At 51.0% G+C, this 17,874-nt stretch overlaps 6 protein-coding genes across 6 annotated transcripts; 4 read left to right on the top strand and 2 right to left on the bottom strand.

Moving 5' to 3' along the window:
* Positions 1-87: 87 nt before the first annotated feature.
* Positions 88-1,682, top strand: COL26b_003845 (uncharacterized protein; the record flags this gene model as incomplete). Its single annotated transcript, XM_053176734.1, has 2 exons — positions 88-345; positions 396-1,682. 2 exons carry the CDS (start codon positions 88-90, stop codon positions 1,680-1,682), a joined length of 1,545 nt encoding a protein of 514 aa, XP_053039344.1.
* Positions 1,683-2,848: 1,166 nt separating this feature from the next.
* COL26b_003844 (uncharacterized protein) lies at positions 2,849-3,805 on the bottom strand (the record flags this gene model as incomplete). The annotated part of the gene is made up of 2 exons (XM_053176733.1): positions 2,849-3,251; positions 3,387-3,805. 2 exons carry the CDS (start codon positions 3,803-3,805, stop codon positions 2,849-2,851), a joined length of 822 nt encoding a protein of 273 aa, XP_053039343.1.
* A 1,726-nt stretch (positions 3,806-5,531) lies between these two features.
* COL26b_003843 (uncharacterized protein) lies at positions 5,532-7,320 on the top strand (the record flags this gene model as incomplete). Its single annotated transcript, XM_053176732.1, has 4 exons — positions 5,532-5,863; positions 5,924-6,621; positions 6,695-7,044; positions 7,096-7,320. The coding sequence occupies 4 exons, from the start codon at positions 5,532-5,534 to the stop codon at positions 7,318-7,320; spliced, it is 1,605 nt and encodes a 534-aa protein (XP_053039342.1).
* Positions 7,321-7,981: 661 nt separating this feature from the next.
* COL26b_003842 (uncharacterized protein) lies at positions 7,982-8,652 on the top strand (the record flags this gene model as incomplete). Its single annotated transcript, XM_053176731.1, has 2 exons — positions 7,982-8,510; positions 8,606-8,652. The coding sequence occupies 2 exons, from the start codon at positions 7,982-7,984 to the stop codon at positions 8,650-8,652; spliced, it is 576 nt and encodes a 191-aa protein (XP_053039341.1).
* Positions 8,653-10,096: 1,444 nt separating this feature from the next.
* On the bottom strand, positions 10,097-11,299 carry COL26b_003841 (uncharacterized protein; the record flags this gene model as incomplete). The annotated part of the gene is made up of 1 exon (XM_053176730.1): positions 10,097-11,299. The coding sequence occupies one exon, from the start codon at positions 11,297-11,299 to the stop codon at positions 10,097-10,099; it is 1,203 nt and encodes a 400-aa protein (XP_053039340.1).
* Positions 11,300-12,982: 1,683 nt separating this feature from the next.
* Positions 12,983-14,214, top strand: COL26b_003840 (uncharacterized protein; the record flags this gene model as incomplete). The annotated part of the gene is made up of 4 exons (XM_053176729.1): positions 12,983-13,408; positions 13,471-13,564; positions 13,627-13,981; positions 14,040-14,214. The coding sequence occupies 4 exons, from the start codon at positions 12,983-12,985 to the stop codon at positions 14,212-14,214; spliced, it is 1,050 nt and encodes a 349-aa protein (XP_053039339.1).
* Positions 14,215-17,874: the final 3,660 nt, after the last annotated feature.

Genomic DNA, 17,874 nt, shown 5'->3' with positions numbered 1-17,874 from the left:
GATCTCGCATCAAGACATTTGTCGTAAGTGAGTAATTCATTTAGAAAGAGGAGTTTTGTTTCCCACCAAACCCACATCATCAACAACATGGCCCCTGGTACAATCATCGACCAGACCCCTGCAGACCGCTTGTCTTCGAACAAGGGCGCTGCTTACGCCGAGTCCGACAGTACCACGGAACTGAATGCTGATAGCGACACTAGCGTTTCTGAGACCGGAGGCCGGACTGCTTCTAGAATCAAGATGTCTCGGTCCAAGTCAACCAAAGACCAACTGAATGGCCTGTTCGAAGAAAATATTACGGCCAAGATCTTCAAAACGGCAACGGGTTCTCTGGTCAACAATGTGAGCATCACGAAGTCAAGGGATGATGACAAGTTGCTCATGATATCCAGAATCCCCCAACAGCATACCCCGAGTATGTGCTCCAGACGGGCCCCGAAGCGGGGAAATACCACCTGCGAGAGGCGTCCTTTTGGACATGCGGTTTCTTCCCTGGGAGCATTTACTCCCTCATCGAGAGACTAGTCAAGTTCCCTCAAACGATGCCAGGTGGTACCGAGAAGGCTGCGTTGCTCTCAGAACTTTGGTCACTCGGCGCCGCATGGTCAGAACCGCTCCACGAGACGGCAAAGCGAACAGACACCCATGACATGTCTTTCATGATTCAGCCATCAATGAGAGTAAGATGGGAGGTTGCACAAGACAAGCAAGCTTTGAAGTCCATCATCACTGCCGCGAAAGCTCTTCACACCCGGTACAACGACACCGTTGGAGCGATGCGGTCGTGGGACGCTCTGACCCAACATGGTGTTACCATCACAAGTTTGACTGATGACTTTCTGGTTATCATCGACTCAATGTGCAACCTCGATCTGTTGTACTACGCAGCATCTCATACAGGTGAAACCTATCTGTGGGACGCGGCGACTAAGCATGCGAAAACACTGATCAAGTCGAACCTGCGAACGGAAAAGGATCCCAGAGGCCTTGTTACTGGCCCATTCTACAGTACCATTCATGTCATTAACTTCGATCCCAACAACGGCGAAATCAAGGAAAGACGCACCGGCCAAGGATACAAGGCCGAGTCCACTTGGGCGAGAGGGCAGGCATGGGCCATCTTGGGCTACGCCCAGACTTTCCTGTGGACTGGCGACAAGGAATTCCTGGACGTTGCTCTCGGATTGGCTGAGTACTTCATCTTCCGTCTTGAGAATTCGCCAAAGTCGGTCGAGTTTCCCGTTGAGGGAGAAAACCGCACAAAGGGCCGCTACGTCCCCCTCTGGGATTTTGATGCACCCATTGAGGATGAGGCCAATCCCTTGAGAGACTCTTCGGCCGGCGTTATTGCTGCCAACGGCATGCTCGTTCTCTCTCAAGCTCTGGCAGGCCAGGGCCTCAACGAAGAGAGTGTAAAATGGCGAGGCATGGCTACTCTCATTATTAAGGATACCCTAGACTTCTCGCTGGCCGCTGAGAAGGCGAAGTTTGTTTTCGAAAATGGCAAGATCACGACCATTGACACGGAAGAGGGCAAGACCTTTGAGGCCATTCTGAAGAATGCGACGGCGAACCACAATGCACGGGACCACAAGAGATACTGGGACCATGGGTTGGTATATGGCGACTACTATCTTATTGAATTCGGTAACAGATTGCTGAAGATGGGACTGGTCTGAATATGCATTGATAGACAGGGCAAACTCGGGTATCTCAAATAGACTTCCTACCACCGTCATTACTTCCTACCATACCTTAGAACAAATCACTCCAATCGTGAGTTATCTACTTGATTCCACCCACTCACTGACATACCGGACTGTCCTGGGTTTGCAGTTTGCGCTGTAAACATCATGTCATCGAAACTGATGATTCTGTCCATCTCCATGAATCTCTGATCCATCAGCATATGCGAGATGGCGGAAAGCTCATCGGGCGCATCCGATTCACGAGGAGTAAATCCGGTGATGTTAAGCGGAGAACCCATTGGCCCGATCATGGACCCTTGGCGAAGCTGGTTTGGTGACTGCTGAGTGGGAAAGATTGGGGGCGGTCTCGATTGCGATGCGGCGGACGTCTGGTGAGGTGCCAAGGGGCTCGATGAAGGGGGCTGAGTCGCCTTGGATGGTTGTGAGAAGAGCGCGTTTCCCTGATGGTGGCTGAATCCTGGCGTCTGGGCAGATGGACTGCAACCTTGGCCGCTGATACCGCTGGAGTAACCCAGAACATCGACTGTGAACTGGGAGTCCGTCTCACACTTGTGATGAAGCTCCCGTAGTTGAGCAGCATACTTGCCGGCAAGACACAACCCATGCTTCTCTCGAAGAATTGGGCCGACCCAACGCTTGGCCATTTCCTCCAGTCCTTCCACGAGCAGCCAGAATTCTGAGACAAGGTCCGCATCATAATAACGCCAATGTACTACATATCGTTAGACAGTGAATCATGGATCCTCTCTTCCCGGCTATAAACTTACCAAGCAGGACCCTTGCACTGATGAAAACGCAAAACGCGAACTGACTGGTTGCCGGGCTGTTCTCGGGTGTGTATTTGAGGTACTTCTGGGTGATAGTTGCAGTCTCAACTGCTGCAATCTGGCAAGTTTCCGCACTGCAAAAGCTAGGAAGCTTCACAATATTCGACCACCGAGCCTCTGGATACGCTATGCGCTGGTGAAGTAGGATCATTGATGTGTTGTGGGTGACGTGCGCCAAGGTCAAGTTGGGATCCATGTTTATAAGGGCTGGTTGTCTAGAAATATTGGAGTCCTTCCATTTCTGAGGCAGAAACATCTTCCAACTGTTGCATGTCAGTATGGTCATCTGCGCATTACTAATGGTGAAACTCACTGAACAAGACGAAGGTCCAACTCCTTGAACCGTGTGAGCCAGCTGCTAACTTCTTGACGGTCCTGAAAGTTGATCTTCTGCTGGAGGAAGTAGGTCGTCACTCGACTCAACGACTCGGTTGCCTCGATACAGTAAGCAAAAGCGCCAACAGTAGTCATATCGACAGTGTTGGGTCCTTTATTTGGGTTTGCAGACACTGGCGTTTGCGGCGGCGCATCGGCTGTCTGCTCCGGGCTTGGATAGTGTGCGGGCAAGAAAGCGATGGAATTGCCTATCTTTGCAGCCGACCGGTCCCAAATGCCAAAATACGGGGTAATAACCGACTCTTCCTTGTGCCAAAGGCCTCCATCTGCAGGTAGTCTGCGGTGGACATCGTCGGAGGTCAAGCTCGTGTTCCATCTACAAGGATGTTAGACACCCACGATTGCTGCCAGTGTTGAACATTAAAACTTGAGTGCTTACCCTGTGGTGACTGAACAAAACCTAGGCTAGTTAGCTTCCAACGTCGACAACTTATGAATGCAGAATATTTACCTGTCCAAGTTGAAGATGTTCCAAAAGACTCTGCGTCTTTCTTCCTCTTCAGTCCAGTTTTGTGGCGGATCTATCGAGGGCAATGGCTTCAATAGAGGCTCTTTTTCGCGGTGGTCCGACTCGATGCTCAACTGGAGGTACTCGACAGTTCTTGTTAAGGACCCCACGATTGACCATGCCTTGGATGCATCGCCGTTCCCGATCTGAACCTGAACGTTAACAGGAGTCCACTTGTTCCTTGTAAGAAGACTCACATCACAGAAAGCAATTATGATAAGTGCCTGAAGATTCTCCACAGACAGATGGTCCATTGCGTTGAGAACCACGATGCTCCTGGACCTTGAAGTGCGGCGCTCAACTTCTTGGGCCGAGAGGCGGGTCTCGGGGTTGTCAACGAACCGAAGAGCACCAACCACCATCGCGTGCAGGACCACGACCAATCGTGGAAGTTGTTCTGGATCGTGAACTCGTCGTCGAAATTGAGTCTCATGCAGTATTGGAATCCATGGCTGAATGATGTTGAAGTGAATGTTGATGATATCTTCCAGGAGCTCTGGTGACGGCAAACTTGTGGTAATATTCTCGAGGTCTTCGAGGGGAAACGCGAGATCGATATTGGGATTGCCGCAGCTATCAACGCGTCTCCTTTTCCGGGGCTGGTTGTGAGGGTGAGACACTATCTCCAGCCCATCGACCGTGTACCTTCGGGATGAACTGGACGTCGTGGGGGACAGCACCGCATGGTCGCCAATGCCATCGGGACTGCCTGCTTGAGAGCCTACTTTGGTCTTAGAACTGAGCTTGTGCAACTCACGAGCCAGCAAAGACAAAATGCCGACAACGTTCTGAGACTCCGTAGGCCCGCTGCTCGACTCTCCACTTCCGCTCGAGGTCGGAAATTGCAGACCTTGCTCTGATTTGTTCAACAGAGCATTCTCCAATACCTCTGAGCAATCATTAGTTCATCCGCGTGTTTGGTACGTGACAAAATCGGATGACAGTTTAACTACGCACCTACTCTTCGATTCAAACTCTCCACCGCTCCAGGCTTGATTCCAGGCTTGTTCTTCTTCAGGTCATAAACACAAGGTGAATCTAGCCAATCAGCATCTCAAGTTCGCAGGTGAGACATCGGCGGAGCCCGCCGGCCGCATGAGTCCGACGTACCCAATCGCTTGCAGTGCGAACATGTCGGCTGGTCGCGCGAGCAACGGAGCTTCCGGCGCCGACAACCCTGGCAAGATGGGATGTCGTTCTCGGAGGACCCATCGTTGGGTTGCTGCGTTGCGGATGCCGATGTGGCCAGCTCCATGGCCTCGAAGAGGATCGCCGGGCAGCGGGTTGGCAGACGGCAGTGGCCGGCGGCACGGGTGGCCGGGCTGAGGGGTCGCGAGCGATGATCGGCCGTAACAAGGAGCACAAGCGAGGACGGGCGCACACCGGGCGCAAGTGCAGCGCGTCTGTGTCTTCCCGTCGGTTTTGCGTGAGAATCGTCGGCCAGGGAATCGTGCGACGCGACGATGCAGGATGTGGGCAAAGAGGGTTTTCCGCGTTTATGAGGTGGGAATTTGGGGGCGCTTGTGGGGGAACCGGGGGCCCTTCATCGTTCGGTTGCAAATCGCCGAGGGACTTTGAACGCCGAGGGGGCTAACTGATCAAGGTGATCTCGCCTCTTGGTTTCTTCGCTCTTCTCCCCCTCAGACGGAGAGCGAGACCAGAACGGAGCTTTCCCCGCATTCTCGGCTTCGTGGGACCGGGGTGATAGCAAACAGTGGGCAGTTTCGTGGAACGAGGTTGGTGCGGAGAAACTGGAGAGACGACAGGGGTCACGTCGAATAAGCACCCCGGTGAGCTTTTGCCCGATGCCCGGCGCCACGCGAACCGCTCACTGCCGCCCGACTGGAGTTCGTGTGGGAGGAGAATTGTGGCTTTGGCTGGGGTAGCGTAGATCAGATGAACGTCGTATCGACGGCTTGTTCACATAAAAAGATACGAGGACGGCGTGGAGTTGCATCTCCAGTTTTTTGGCGTCGGCTCCAGAACCACGGCCTCGGATCTTCTGAGTCCTCCGTGCAGAATTCTCCTCGTTTACAGATACTTTAGGTGAAAGCAGCAATGGTCACAGCGGCATCGACCACAGTCTCAATGGAGACTTCTCAACATCAACATGCGACGACGGAACATCATGTGGCTAAGGACGCAGCGGTCCCAGCTGTTGCTGCGTCAACGGTGATGGAGGAGGCCGGCGAGACTGAAAATCAAGCACCGAAGCGTTCCCTCTGGATCGCATGGCTTTACATGTTCGACTGGTATCCTTCACATCTTTCGAAACAGGAGAAGAAGTTTCTGCGAAAACTTGATGCTTTTCTGCTCACGTTCACATCACTAGCCTTCTTCTTGAAGTGGCTGGATTCTTCCAACATCAACTCCGCTTACGTCTCTGGCATGAAAGAAGAATTGAAGCTTTTTGGAAATGAGTAAGATACTGAGACAAACCGCAACTAGTAGATTGACGGCAACTAACAAAATGAGTGCAGATACTCCATGTTCCAAACGTTCTACAACATCGGCTACATCATCTGCCAAGTCCCAGCAATGCTACTACTTTCCCGACCTAAATACTCCCGATACTTTCTGCCAACTATGGAGGTACTGTGGAGCATATTGACATTTGCTCAATGCAAGCTTCAAACCGCTCCTCAGATCTACGGCACCAGGTTCCTACTCGGCGTACTCGAGACCCCAGTTGCATCAGGTTCTCTGTTCATTCTATCCTCATGGTATAAGCCTGAGGAACTCTTCAAGCGCGCGGGCTTGTGGTATGTGTATGTGAACACGAACAGACTTCCCCCCATCCTCGACATCGCACTGACACTTATCAGATCAAATAACATTGGTGTGATGTTCGGTGGATATCTTCAAGCGGCAGCTTACAAGAACCTAAACGGGGTTCATGGTATGGCAGGATGGCGCTGGCTATTCATCATCGACGGCTGTATCAGTCTTCCCATCGGCATCGCTGGCTACTTCATTTTCCCCGGCATGCCCACCAGCGGCAAGCCTTGGTGGCTTACTCAGGAAGAACATGAAATCGGCCAACGAAGAATGCGAGAGGAAGGCATCGAAGAGCCCAAGAAGATCAGCATGCAGATGTTCAAGCGCGTTTTTGGTCACCGGCATTGGTACATTGGCGTTCTCGCCTATGTGTTGTTTCTGTCAGGAGCGTACCCTCACGGTTCGTGATTTCATTTACCACATCATCGCATGATGTATTTCGCCAGGCATAAGCTGATGCACTCACCATATAGGCCAGATGGCTCTATGGCTCAAAGATCAAGCAGACAAATGGGGCATTTATACGGTGCCACAGATCAACACCATCCCCACAGGAGCTCAGGGGGTTTCAGTCGTGGCGGCAGTATTGGCCACATCCCTGTGCATGGTGTATCCCACATGGGTCATCTTCCAGATCGTAATGGCGATCTTCATGTTTGCGAACATCGTGCAAATGGTTTGGTTCGTGCCGCATGGCCTGCACTTTGTGTCTTACTATCTCTTCGGCGTCAGTGCAGCCGTCACGCCCATCTTGGTACCAACCGTGAATTACTGGCTCAAGGATTCGGCTGAGGCACGCGCATTCTGCACAGGAAGCATGCTGGTAAGTAGCTTATACTTTCAGAGATTCGAAAAAGCTAACAAGAAATACCAGACGCTCGGTTTCGCGATCTCAAGCTTCTACCCCCTTGTCGTCTTTCCAGTGGTAGAGGCTCCCCGATGGAGAAAGGGCTACATCGTCAACTTCTTCTTCATTCTAGGATGCTGGGCTTCTCTCACGACTGGTTTCTTCCTATATCGTAAGCAAGAGAAGAGGCAGAAACAGCTGGATCTTGACGAAGAGAACCTTAAAGGTGCTGATGTCAAGCACGTGGATTAGCTACCCTAGGCAACTACTCATGTGAACGAACAATAAACAAATCATTTGTATAACTTGTTGCTCGATTCAGTTGGTGACCCACAGGTCGTAAGGGTGCCGTTGAGCCGTATGCCGGCAACCAACATAAAGAATGAGCATCCGGCAGATCACACAAACGCCGGAGAATCACCCGGTCATTCGCCCGACGCCCGATTTGATTTGTGGAACTCATTATCCGTCCCCTCTGTCAGGACGAAATAAGACCTAGCAAGGTTGCAATAACTAGTTGCGGCTCTTTTCGCCATCCCGAATAATTCATGCTATTCCAAACTCATCCAAAATGCCACCCCTGCCAGGCTTCTCAGACAACCCTTTCCGGACCCGATCGGACCTAATCTGTGCCACGCTTGCTCTCCTCCGGCCGCTGATACCCCACTTCTCTCCGTCCAAAGCCCGAATCCGGATCCCAGTCTCAACGGCGACGCACTTTGACGAGACAGCAGCCCAGCTTGAAGGGTTTGCAAGACCACTGTGGGCGGTCGGGGCTCTTCTTCTTGGGGCTGAATCAACATCGGATCCAGACTTGGCAAACTCAATCAATGAAGTGGTTCAACCGTGGATCGACGGCTTCGTTGCCGGGACTGATCCAGAACATCCAGAATACTGGGGAAAGATCAACGATATGGACCAACGCATGGTTGAGGCCGAGACTATCTCATTTGCCTTGCTGTCCGCCCCTGAGAGGATCTTCGCTCCACTAAGCGACCAAGCCAAACAGAATGTCACGAACTGGCTTAGTACCCTCAATGGGATGGAGATGCCCAAGAATAACTGGCGTTGGTTCCGAGTCTTTGGTAACCTAGCGCTCAGCAAAGTCTGTGGTGTTCCATTCGAGGACGTCCGAGACGAGTTGAACTCGGACCTAGAGCTTTTGGATACCTTCTATCGCATGGATGGATGGTCAGCCGATGGACCTTGGCAGACCGCCGAACAGGCCCGCGATGAGCTTGAGCAATTCGGAAAGACGGGGAGACGTGATGCCATTGGAATTGGGCGCCAGGCAGACTACTACTCTGGCAGTTTTGCCATCCAGTTCAGCCAACTGCTTTATTCACGTTTTGCTGCAGATCTAGACCCTAAGCGAAGTGCGGTCTATCGCCAGCGTGCTAGAGACTTTGGGGCTACTTTTTGGAGATATTTCGACGCTGATGGTAAGTATTGCGATTTCCGAGTTTAGAAGAAGAATAGGTTGCGTCTAACTATTCGAAGGTGCCGCTATCCCCTTCGGGCGATCCCTGACTTATAGATTTGCCTGCGGTGGCTACTTCGCAGCCGTGGCTCTGGCCCAAGTAGAGGACTTGCCAGCAACTCTGAATACACCCGGTGCCGTGAAGGGGTTCTTGATGAGACATCTTCGATGGTGGGCCGAGAACTCCAGAGACATCTTCTACCCAGATGGAACTCTTAATATTGGATGGTTGTACCCGTAAGCTTTCACCCGTTTTCTTCTAGTTTAAGGCTGTTCCAGTCATTGGCGACTTCATGATGATGAGCCCTAACCTCGGCATCAAATCCCCTTCAGTTGTGAATGGATGGAATGGGTTCGTAGGAGGTACTGACATCAGAGTCAGGAACATGTTCATGTGTGAGGATTACAACTCACCGCAGTCCCCCTACTGGTGCCTGAAGACTCTTATTGCCGTTGGACTCAGCGAGAACGACTCGTTCTGGACTGAAGACGAGTCGTCATACCCTGAATCGGCGCCTTCGGACTCAGTGACTGTCGTTCGGGCTCCAGAACAGATTCTCTGCAACCATCCCAGCAGCAACCACCACTTCCTCCTCTCGCCGGGCCAATTCGTCGCATGGCCAATGAAAGCAAACCAGGCAAAGTATTGCAAATTTACTTACTCTTCGGCTTTCGCCTTCTCTGTGCCGACAGGCCCCCTCATCCAACAAATTGCGCCCGACAATGCCCTGGCTCTCAGCAAGGATGGGGGCGACACCTGGGCAGTCAAGTGGAAGTCCGATGAAGTGAGATTTTCAAGAGCTCATCTCAAAAGTTCTTTAGGTTCAGAAAAGGTGCAAGTGGCGAGCGCTGTCTGGTATCCCTGGGGCGATCGTGCGGTCACCGTCGACACGACACTGATCCCGCCGACGAACCGTTGGCCAGACTGGCATGTGCGAATCCACCGGATCAAAGCGAGTGAGAGATTGAAGACATTGCATACGGTCGAGGGCGGGTTCGCTATTTTCAGTCGCAAATCGGCCGACGGCATGCCACTTCCTGTCACTGATACCATCTCAGATGACGCTACACTGGGCGTAACTGAGGCAATCATTCAAAAGAAGGGTTCAGTGCTGATACTATCCTCCGCTGGTGCGAGTGGGGTGGTCACGAAAGGTCTCGTTGGCAGTGGAAGAACTTCAGACTGTTCCTCCCTCAAGCCAGATTCAAACACAAACTTGGCATCCCAGCGAACAATGATCCCAGTCACATCCCACAGCGTTGCTGAAGGTATCGAGGCTGGATCTGAGTTCGTTCTGGTCGAGTCAATATTTGCAATTTCTACAAAGGCGAATGGCGGACGGGGTCTGACCGGGAAAGGACTGCAACAGCGTTGGATAGATGTACCGCTTGTCCGCGTTGGAAGTCATCCTGCGTCCAGTGGAGAGGAGGTCATTGCGGTTGATGTGTGATATGGAACGCATTGGACCACAAGGTCTTCGGAAAGGAGGCGACGATTGCATTGTATGAAGGAGACGTGGATTATTTGGTGAGGTTTAATGTATGTTATCATGCCTCCTGACACCGCTTACATCCACAATCGAAACCCCAATTCTTCCTCAGGATCGCCATCCTGGCATCCCTTGGCATATCTTTCTCTTCGCCGCCCAAATAGGTGATATTCATCTCCTCTCCACTCGCAATGTTCTTTGCAGCCCTGAACTCCCATACCCTGTCTTCCCTCCTCTTCACAATGTTCGGGCCGCAGGAGTGGTTGAAGTAACTAGCCGATGGCCAGCACCCATAACCAAAGAACTCAGACCCCTCGTCTTCCAACGAGCGGATACCGAATGAGTTATGGCTGTCGTGCGAAATGAGTTGGTGTAAAGTCTCCCGGGTGGCGAGGGAAATAAGTCGGAGAGGAAGAATGGCGAGCAGATGCAGATAAGTGCGGGTGAATGCCTTCAAGTTGTCTGCATTGCTGTACGGCGTTGAATCCACAGCGAGCGACAGCACATGCTCCCACTTGTCGGGGTGGTTGTACCGGGCGACGAGGCCGCTAACGCAAAAGCTCATGACGTCCGGCTGGATTGGTTGCTGGAGCGCCTTTTGAACAGCTTTGCGGTGTTGCTTTGTGATCTTCACGCCCTCGCCACCCAACTCCGCCATCCTTGACGCCCGGACAAGTTCTGCCTGTGCCTTGGTCTCCTCCCAGGCCTCTGCAATTTCATTTGCTTGCGGCCGGGGTAAACCAATGTCAACCAGTTCATTATCCTCTTTACCCCTCTTCTTGACCAGCTTCTCGACTTCAGTCCATGCCTGGACGCCAAGCTCACCAGTTTCCTGGTGCCACTTCTTCTGGCATTCCTCCGAGCAGAAGGCGAAGCCCACGACCTGATCCCGAATGCGCAGGTCTCGGCCGTAGTCATACGCGAAGCACTGTCCGCAGACCTCGCGCTTGTACTCGCGGAGGAGGGCGAAGACTGTGAGGTCCTCTGCACGCCAGAGGAGGGTGTCGGCTCCGATATCTTGGGTGGCGAATACGGCACGACCGGCTGTGGGTGTGTCGCGTACTTCGAACAGGGGCGAGATGGGTGCTCCCGGGAGTTGTGCTTTCGAGAGATCGTCGGAGGGAGCTGAGGAGGCGGAGGAGGGTCTCGAGGCGCTCGATGCTGGATAGCTCGTCAGTGAGGCGGCGGTATCGCTTTCGAGGAGGTCGATGGTGGGGTTAGTTGTCGATTGAGACATGTTGTCGCTGTCGGTAGCGGTCATAGTGAGCGATTGTAGGTTAGCCGTGAGTGAAGCAGCCATGTTGAATTTGGTGATGTCCACAGTGAATGAATGCACGTTAGTCGCGGGTGAATGTGGTGATATCAATGCACACGATCTGAGCAATGTGGTGACACGCGGGGTCAATAGGCGTCTGCAACCGGGGCAATTGAGTCTCTGTGGTCAATCTTGGTAGCACTGATGATGCAAGATAGCAATGCAAAGCGAGTGAAGTGTGTTCAACTCCTAGAGGCACGTATACTGCTGCTGGAAATGAGTAATTGAAAGAATGCCATGCTGCAGAAAAGGTGATTTGAGGTATGGGCAATTTGTCTTGGAGGGGTAAAGGGAACGGAGAAAAGCGATGAAGTAGGTGGCGGTGGGTTTATAAATCTCGTGGGTGGACCCGGACCCTGAGATTGGAAAAGCTGACTCTGGACTAGCGTGAAGCAATTCCGATAAGCGAGCTGGGTGCTGCTTGCGGATTGGGAAAAAATCTGTCGTGTTTCGGGGTTAACGACTTGTTCAACGGTCCAGACTCTTCGGGGGCAAGGTCTCAACAAGCGGTGAAGAACACAGATAGCCGCCCACACATGGTGCTGCAAAAAGTTGAACACGACATTGAATGTCGAGTTCTGGCGGCGACAAATCCAACAACGCCAGAGACATGCAGGTTGAAACATTTAAGCTTCGGATGAACTATGGTTTGAATCAAGGTTTCAGCCTCAACCCGTCAAGGTGAAAGACGCTGCTGGACAACGACTAACACAGAAAATTCTGGTTAAATGAGACGGGAGTCCTTTGATTGGTCAATTTGAAAGAAAGAGACAGAGTCTTTTACGCGAGAAGAAGACAAAAAAGAGACAGAGTCCTCGGGCATTTGGTGGTGAAGAGTGACAAAAAGGCCTCGCACAATTGGTCAGGGAACCCCTGACCAATCACATGCTTGCGACCGATCACATGTTCATAGATCCAGTCCATGAGCATCCTACATAGTTGCTACTGGACATCGCCATATACCCCGATCTTTCAGAGCTCATCGACGAACATGAGTCGAGGAAATGATTCTTTTACTCCTAAAATTTGCGTGTCGTTCAACAAAGGAAAGCTTGTGGCTGTGTAGAAAGATATCACGAAGTCATACACGAAGGTCTGCTCCAGCGACCTGTCCAAGTTAATTATCTGATATTTAAGCTGCTGGCAAAAATTGCGATTTTCGTGGGGATGGCGCTGTATTTCGTTTTTTCTTGGAGCCATTAGTTGCTTGAAGTGCTCGATTACAAATGGGGACAGCGGAGTTTTTGGTTAGCGGAGTTTCACCAAACGTGAGTCTTACCGTCTTACAAATCAGGAAGGCAGATCGTAGCTTACTTCTGCGTGCCGTCACTCCGACTTCGTGTGCTCGATCTCATCCTATCATGAATTCGATCATTGCTGACAGCAGTCAACAAACCTTACCCCATGTTATTCCCGGCTTCGTCAAACGTTCACCACAAAGACTATCTGATATATCATGCGGCGGAGATTGGTCACCTCTTGCATGATGGTACGGTACCCGCAACCCGACGAGGTCATATAAGGCTCCCCCATTCTCGATTCTCGTGAAATGAGATTTTGCATTCATTCCGTTACAACAGCATCTTCTCTCCTGAGAACACAAGTCATCACTGTCTTCCTCATCTCAACATGGCTTACCCAGAGACCTATCAGTCCATCAGGCGAACTCTCGGCAGCTTACCCCTGAGTATTGAAGCCGCTACGGAGACACTACCCATGACCCTTGGCTCCAACAACGTCGTTATTAAAATTCACGCGGTTTCTCTGAACTTCAGAGACGTCGGCATACTCTATGGACGCTATCCCGCCAAGTCCATAGACGGAGGTATCATCGCATCTGACTGTGCAGCCGAGGTCGTAGCGGTTGGAGACGCTGTTGAAGACTTCAAGCTGGGTGACCACGTTGTGCCTATCTTTGACATCAACGACATCGATGATTACATTGACGATGATGTTGCAGCACTTGGAGGAGATGCTCAAGGTGTTCTTCGAGAGTATGGAGTATTTGAGGCGAAACAGCTCGTTCACCTGCCCGAGTATTTATCCTGGGAGGAGGTATGTTCCTGTGAATGTCCATCTTCAGTGTGAGTGGTTGCTGATGAAAGCTGTTTTTTCAGGCATCCACTCTCGCTTGCGCCGGAGTTACTGCCTGGAACGTGTTGGATCTTCCCAGCGATGCATCCGAAAAGAACATGAGCGTTCTGTTGCAAGGTACGTGATCCTGAATCACACCTCTGTCAACCTTAAGTTAAACTAACCTTCTTATGAGCAAGGGACCGGTGGTGTGAGCATGTTCTCCCTCCTCTTATGCACTGCTGCCGGAGTTCAGCCAATCATTACATCGTCTTCCGACCAGAAGATCACTGCCATCAAGAAGCTTCATCCTTCGGTCCAAGGAATAAACTACAAGACAACACCCGATGTCGCAGCTGAGGTCCGGCGCATTACCAACGGTAGAGGTGTCGACGTCGTGGTCAACAACACTGGTCCAGCATCCATCATACAAGACCTGGATGCTCTGCGCCAGAAGAACGGCCATGTTTCTCTGGTTGGATTCTTGGACGGATTCAAGGCAGAGTGGGACCAGAGCGCGATTCTGGGCTTCATGAGCAAGAGAGCTAGTCTGAGGTGAGTTCAGGCAAGACAAAAGACTACAAGCTGTGCTAATCACTCTTCGAAATTGCAGGGGCATTAAGGTTGGGTCCAAAAAAGACTATATCCAGCTCTTCGACTTCCTCGAGAAGCACAAGATTGCGCTCACTCCTCTAATTGACCGCGTTTTCCCTTTCTCCGAGTCTCGGGAGGCTTGTGACTACCTGTACTCCGGAAAGCACGTGGGAAAGGTGGTGATCAAAGTCTGAGGGATGCTGTGTCACCGTCCTCAATGACATGTTGGCATTTTCCTAAGTAACACATATTATATTGGTTTTTCTTTGTCACAATGACAGTGCTATAGTTCCTGATGATGTGTATCTGTTTAATACGACATTTTCTGTTACGGTACTATCAGCCGCACAGAATAACGGCTAGCCCATCTACTTTTGCAAGATAGCTAGGCTGCGCTAGCTGTTAACAATAGCCACAGCCAGCGGAGGCTGATCTGTTGTCCGAAGAAAAGAGGCGGTGGGCTGACGTGACGCTCGACATGCACGAATCAAGGGATGGCAACGCCAATGTACCTATTGAAATTGAGAAAAAAGTCAATGGGATGGCCGTTGATTCAGGGGCCATACCTATTATTGGGCAACCCACGACATTATACCACAGGTCTTGGGCATTCTGGTACTCCACTAGAGCTGGCGAAGCAGTCATTGCCATGCATATGGGGGCGAAGGAAATCCTGTTATCAGCAACACAGGGCAGCAGCAACACGCAGAAGCGACGTGCAACTTCCCTATTCATGCACCTCGCGAGTCAGCAGCCCATGACCATCCCAATGATGCCCATGTTCGCCAGATGGGATTCGCGAGTGCATGCCAACACAAACTGCACCAACAAGACAAGATTCCCAGATGTAGCCGATGCAGCCGATGTTGGGACCGACGGATACTTTTAGCTCTGCAGGGGTATCGGGCAAGGTGTTTGCCAGCTCACCATTTTTCGGTCTCCATGGCGTATCGCTGGTTGAATGACGTGCACCTAAGAAGCGTCAAAATCCAATTTTCTATTCTTCAAACAATCAGATCGTCTACCACGAGTATCTTGGAGCACTGTAAGGGTAAACATAGACGTGCAAGGGTGTAAAAATATCCTTGGTTGGTAAATCTGCCCTAGATGCCCCGTCACACCCTCTGCCTGACAGGGTCTTCGAGGAACCCACCCACTCTATCGTCTGATTTTCGCGGTCTGTAGGCGTGGTACTTCTTCTCAACTTGCATGCAAGCCAGGAGGTGCGGGGTTGGGTTACGAATGATACGTCGGTATTCGTCCTATCCAAGTTTATCGGTAAGGGTGTCTTTTGCGGCCGGGCGTTGGTTGCCACATTTCATCAGGGGTTGTACAGAAGGAACTCACCTGGGGAACACCCTCCAGCCACGCCAACTTGGCTGCGATAATTAAACATCATTGGCATTGATGAAAGTCAAATTCGTTGCCTACTTAGAGTTTTGAATGGGCTTGAATGTTGATGCTGACGCCAAACTGTACACACATATCCAGCTGCATCACGAGCCCGAAACCCCCAAACATGCCCAGGAATTCGCCGGCGGGGACTACCAACAGATCTCTATCTGTAAGGGATCAGGGTCTCCTGCGGCCCCCAGTATCGGAACCAACAACCAGCAACACACTGCATTGGAATGTTTCCAGCCCCTCCCAGTCGCAGAAATCTGCAGCGGGGACGAGAACATCCCGATGACGTGTCATGGTAACCACATCATTCATAACTCGGAGACTGCTCCGAGGACTGTGGGCTTCGACTGATGAGGGACTTCCAAGGTTGGTACCACTCTCTACGAAAGGTGCCCAAATCATCACACAGTCTAGATTGACAAGATGTATGGAACGCTCTCTTTTGACAAGAACGAAGACAATTCTCCAACAGAGTTCTACGAATTTTCATCGATTCGCGGCAGGCGGCAGAGGCAGCCAGCGTGCGACGAGTGTCGAAGAGCACGCGTCAAGTGTCGAGAGAAGTTCAGCAAAGACAAATGTGCCCAGTGTCACAGCACGAGAAGAACATGCACATACAGCTCAAATCAACACGCACCTCGACAATCAAATCAGAGTGACAAGGATGGACCACCTAGATCAACTAGACCAGCCAAAGTCATCGGGGAGAAAACGGTTCAGGATGGAGACAGCCACCCAGCCATAAGTCCAACACCGCCAAGAGCAATCAGCTCAACACCAGGCGGACAGAATGACTTTGTTGGGAGAGAAAACATCTTTGATTTTCAATTGGACAATATCGATATAATTGACGACCTAAGTGGAAGTCCAAGTACGGCAGCTACATCTCGACACATAGCAAATCGACAAGCTGAAGATGAAGTTGACGACATGGGCAGTCTGTTTGGTTTCATAAACGACACTTGTGTCATGTCACATGTTCCAGACATGATTTCAACATCAGAGTATATTAATGAAAGGTCTATTGGCGACCATAATCCTTCGGATCGGGCTTTATCAACAGCAATACTCTCATCGGCACCCAATACAAGCAGGAGTACACCACATGGGCAAGATGGACGAGCCAAAACGTTGGAAATTCCTGTGGAGACACCTCTTGATCACTCGTGGACTTTAAGGCATTCAGGATCTACCCAAGATAAGCTGCCTGCCCGTCTATCACCTCTGACTGGGTTTCACGATGTCATAGACGTCGTACGATTTCCTAAAAGTCCTTGCCTATGCGACTCGGCAGCCTCGTTCTCAAGCGTATGCACATGCCTCCAAGACCTGACTGCAGGTTTATTTGGTTTCCAGACATCTGGCGAGAATGTTCGAGTGGACCGTCTACTGCTTCTCTTCAAGCGTTCCATGTACAGATGGAAGGGTGTCGACACGTGCGCTTCGGCATGTTCTACTACCCCGAGCCTCGCACTTCTCATGTTGATGAATGTTCAACAATTGGTCTCACTGCTATTGAGTGCTTCATCTTCAGCAAGATCCGGAGACGTTGCAAAAGATCCAGGACTGTCAGGTTCTCCTCTGAACATCAACATGGGATCATTCGTTGTGGACGATAGGGCTGATCGGCGATTCATCACTCAACACCTTATAACTTCGAGAATGAAGGAATTGTTTTCTTTTATTTCAACTACGAGTCTCAAAGTGAATGCATCTGGCCTAGACACTGTGTATGAAGAGTACCAGCGGCAGATGGAAAGGCTTAGGCAAGCGTTTACTTAGAAATTAGAAAAACATTCGGAATCGCTGCAAATTCTCAATTGGGCCCTTCAAAAACATGAGACTGCCAATGTTTCCTGCTCAAAATCATCAGCAATGGTGGTTTTACACAACATGGATTCGCAGAAGGCCAACCATATGTTTTAAATGTCAAAACTTCGCACCCTTGTCACTGTATGGGGAAACATGCGCCTCAGTTGGTTGATTGTGGTGAGCCCAGTGCCGATCTGTACTGAGTTTACATGAAATTGCATCCGACATCTTTCAACAATAAATCATCATCTCAAAAGGAAACGCATGATTTTACATAGTTCAAGTTTGAATGGTTCACCGTGATGTTGACAAGATAGCACGGCTTGCGACTGGGCCCAATGCACTGCGGTGCCAAGCAAAGCAAAGCGTTTCCGTGGATGTCTTCCTGTGAAATTATGGGACTTGTGTTACGCGAGTGGATGAGGAGCATTCGGGCAAACAGTCGCAAACATCCAAAGACAGATAATATTCCGCACAGCCTGCTCGAGCCACACGTCCGAGTGAGCATACGTTGGTGTCAATTGCATGCTTCAGTGGGACCACGTTGGCGCCGTCGAGGATGATTGGGTGAGGTGTTCAGGGTCAGACTCATCTTCCGTCTTACATATTCCGCAAAGGGTTATTGCTCTAAATTGGCA

The sequence above is a fragment of the Colletotrichum chrysophilum genome (assembly GCF_026319265.1).
Source record: "Colletotrichum chrysophilum strain AFK26 chromosome Unknown scaffold_22, whole genome shotgun sequence".
NCBI classification, from domain to species: Eukaryota; Fungi; Ascomycota; class Sordariomycetes; order Glomerellales; family Glomerellaceae; genus Colletotrichum; species Colletotrichum chrysophilum.
The sequence above is the reverse complement of the archived record's forward strand: the minus strand, read 5'-3'. Positions and strand labels throughout refer to the sequence as shown.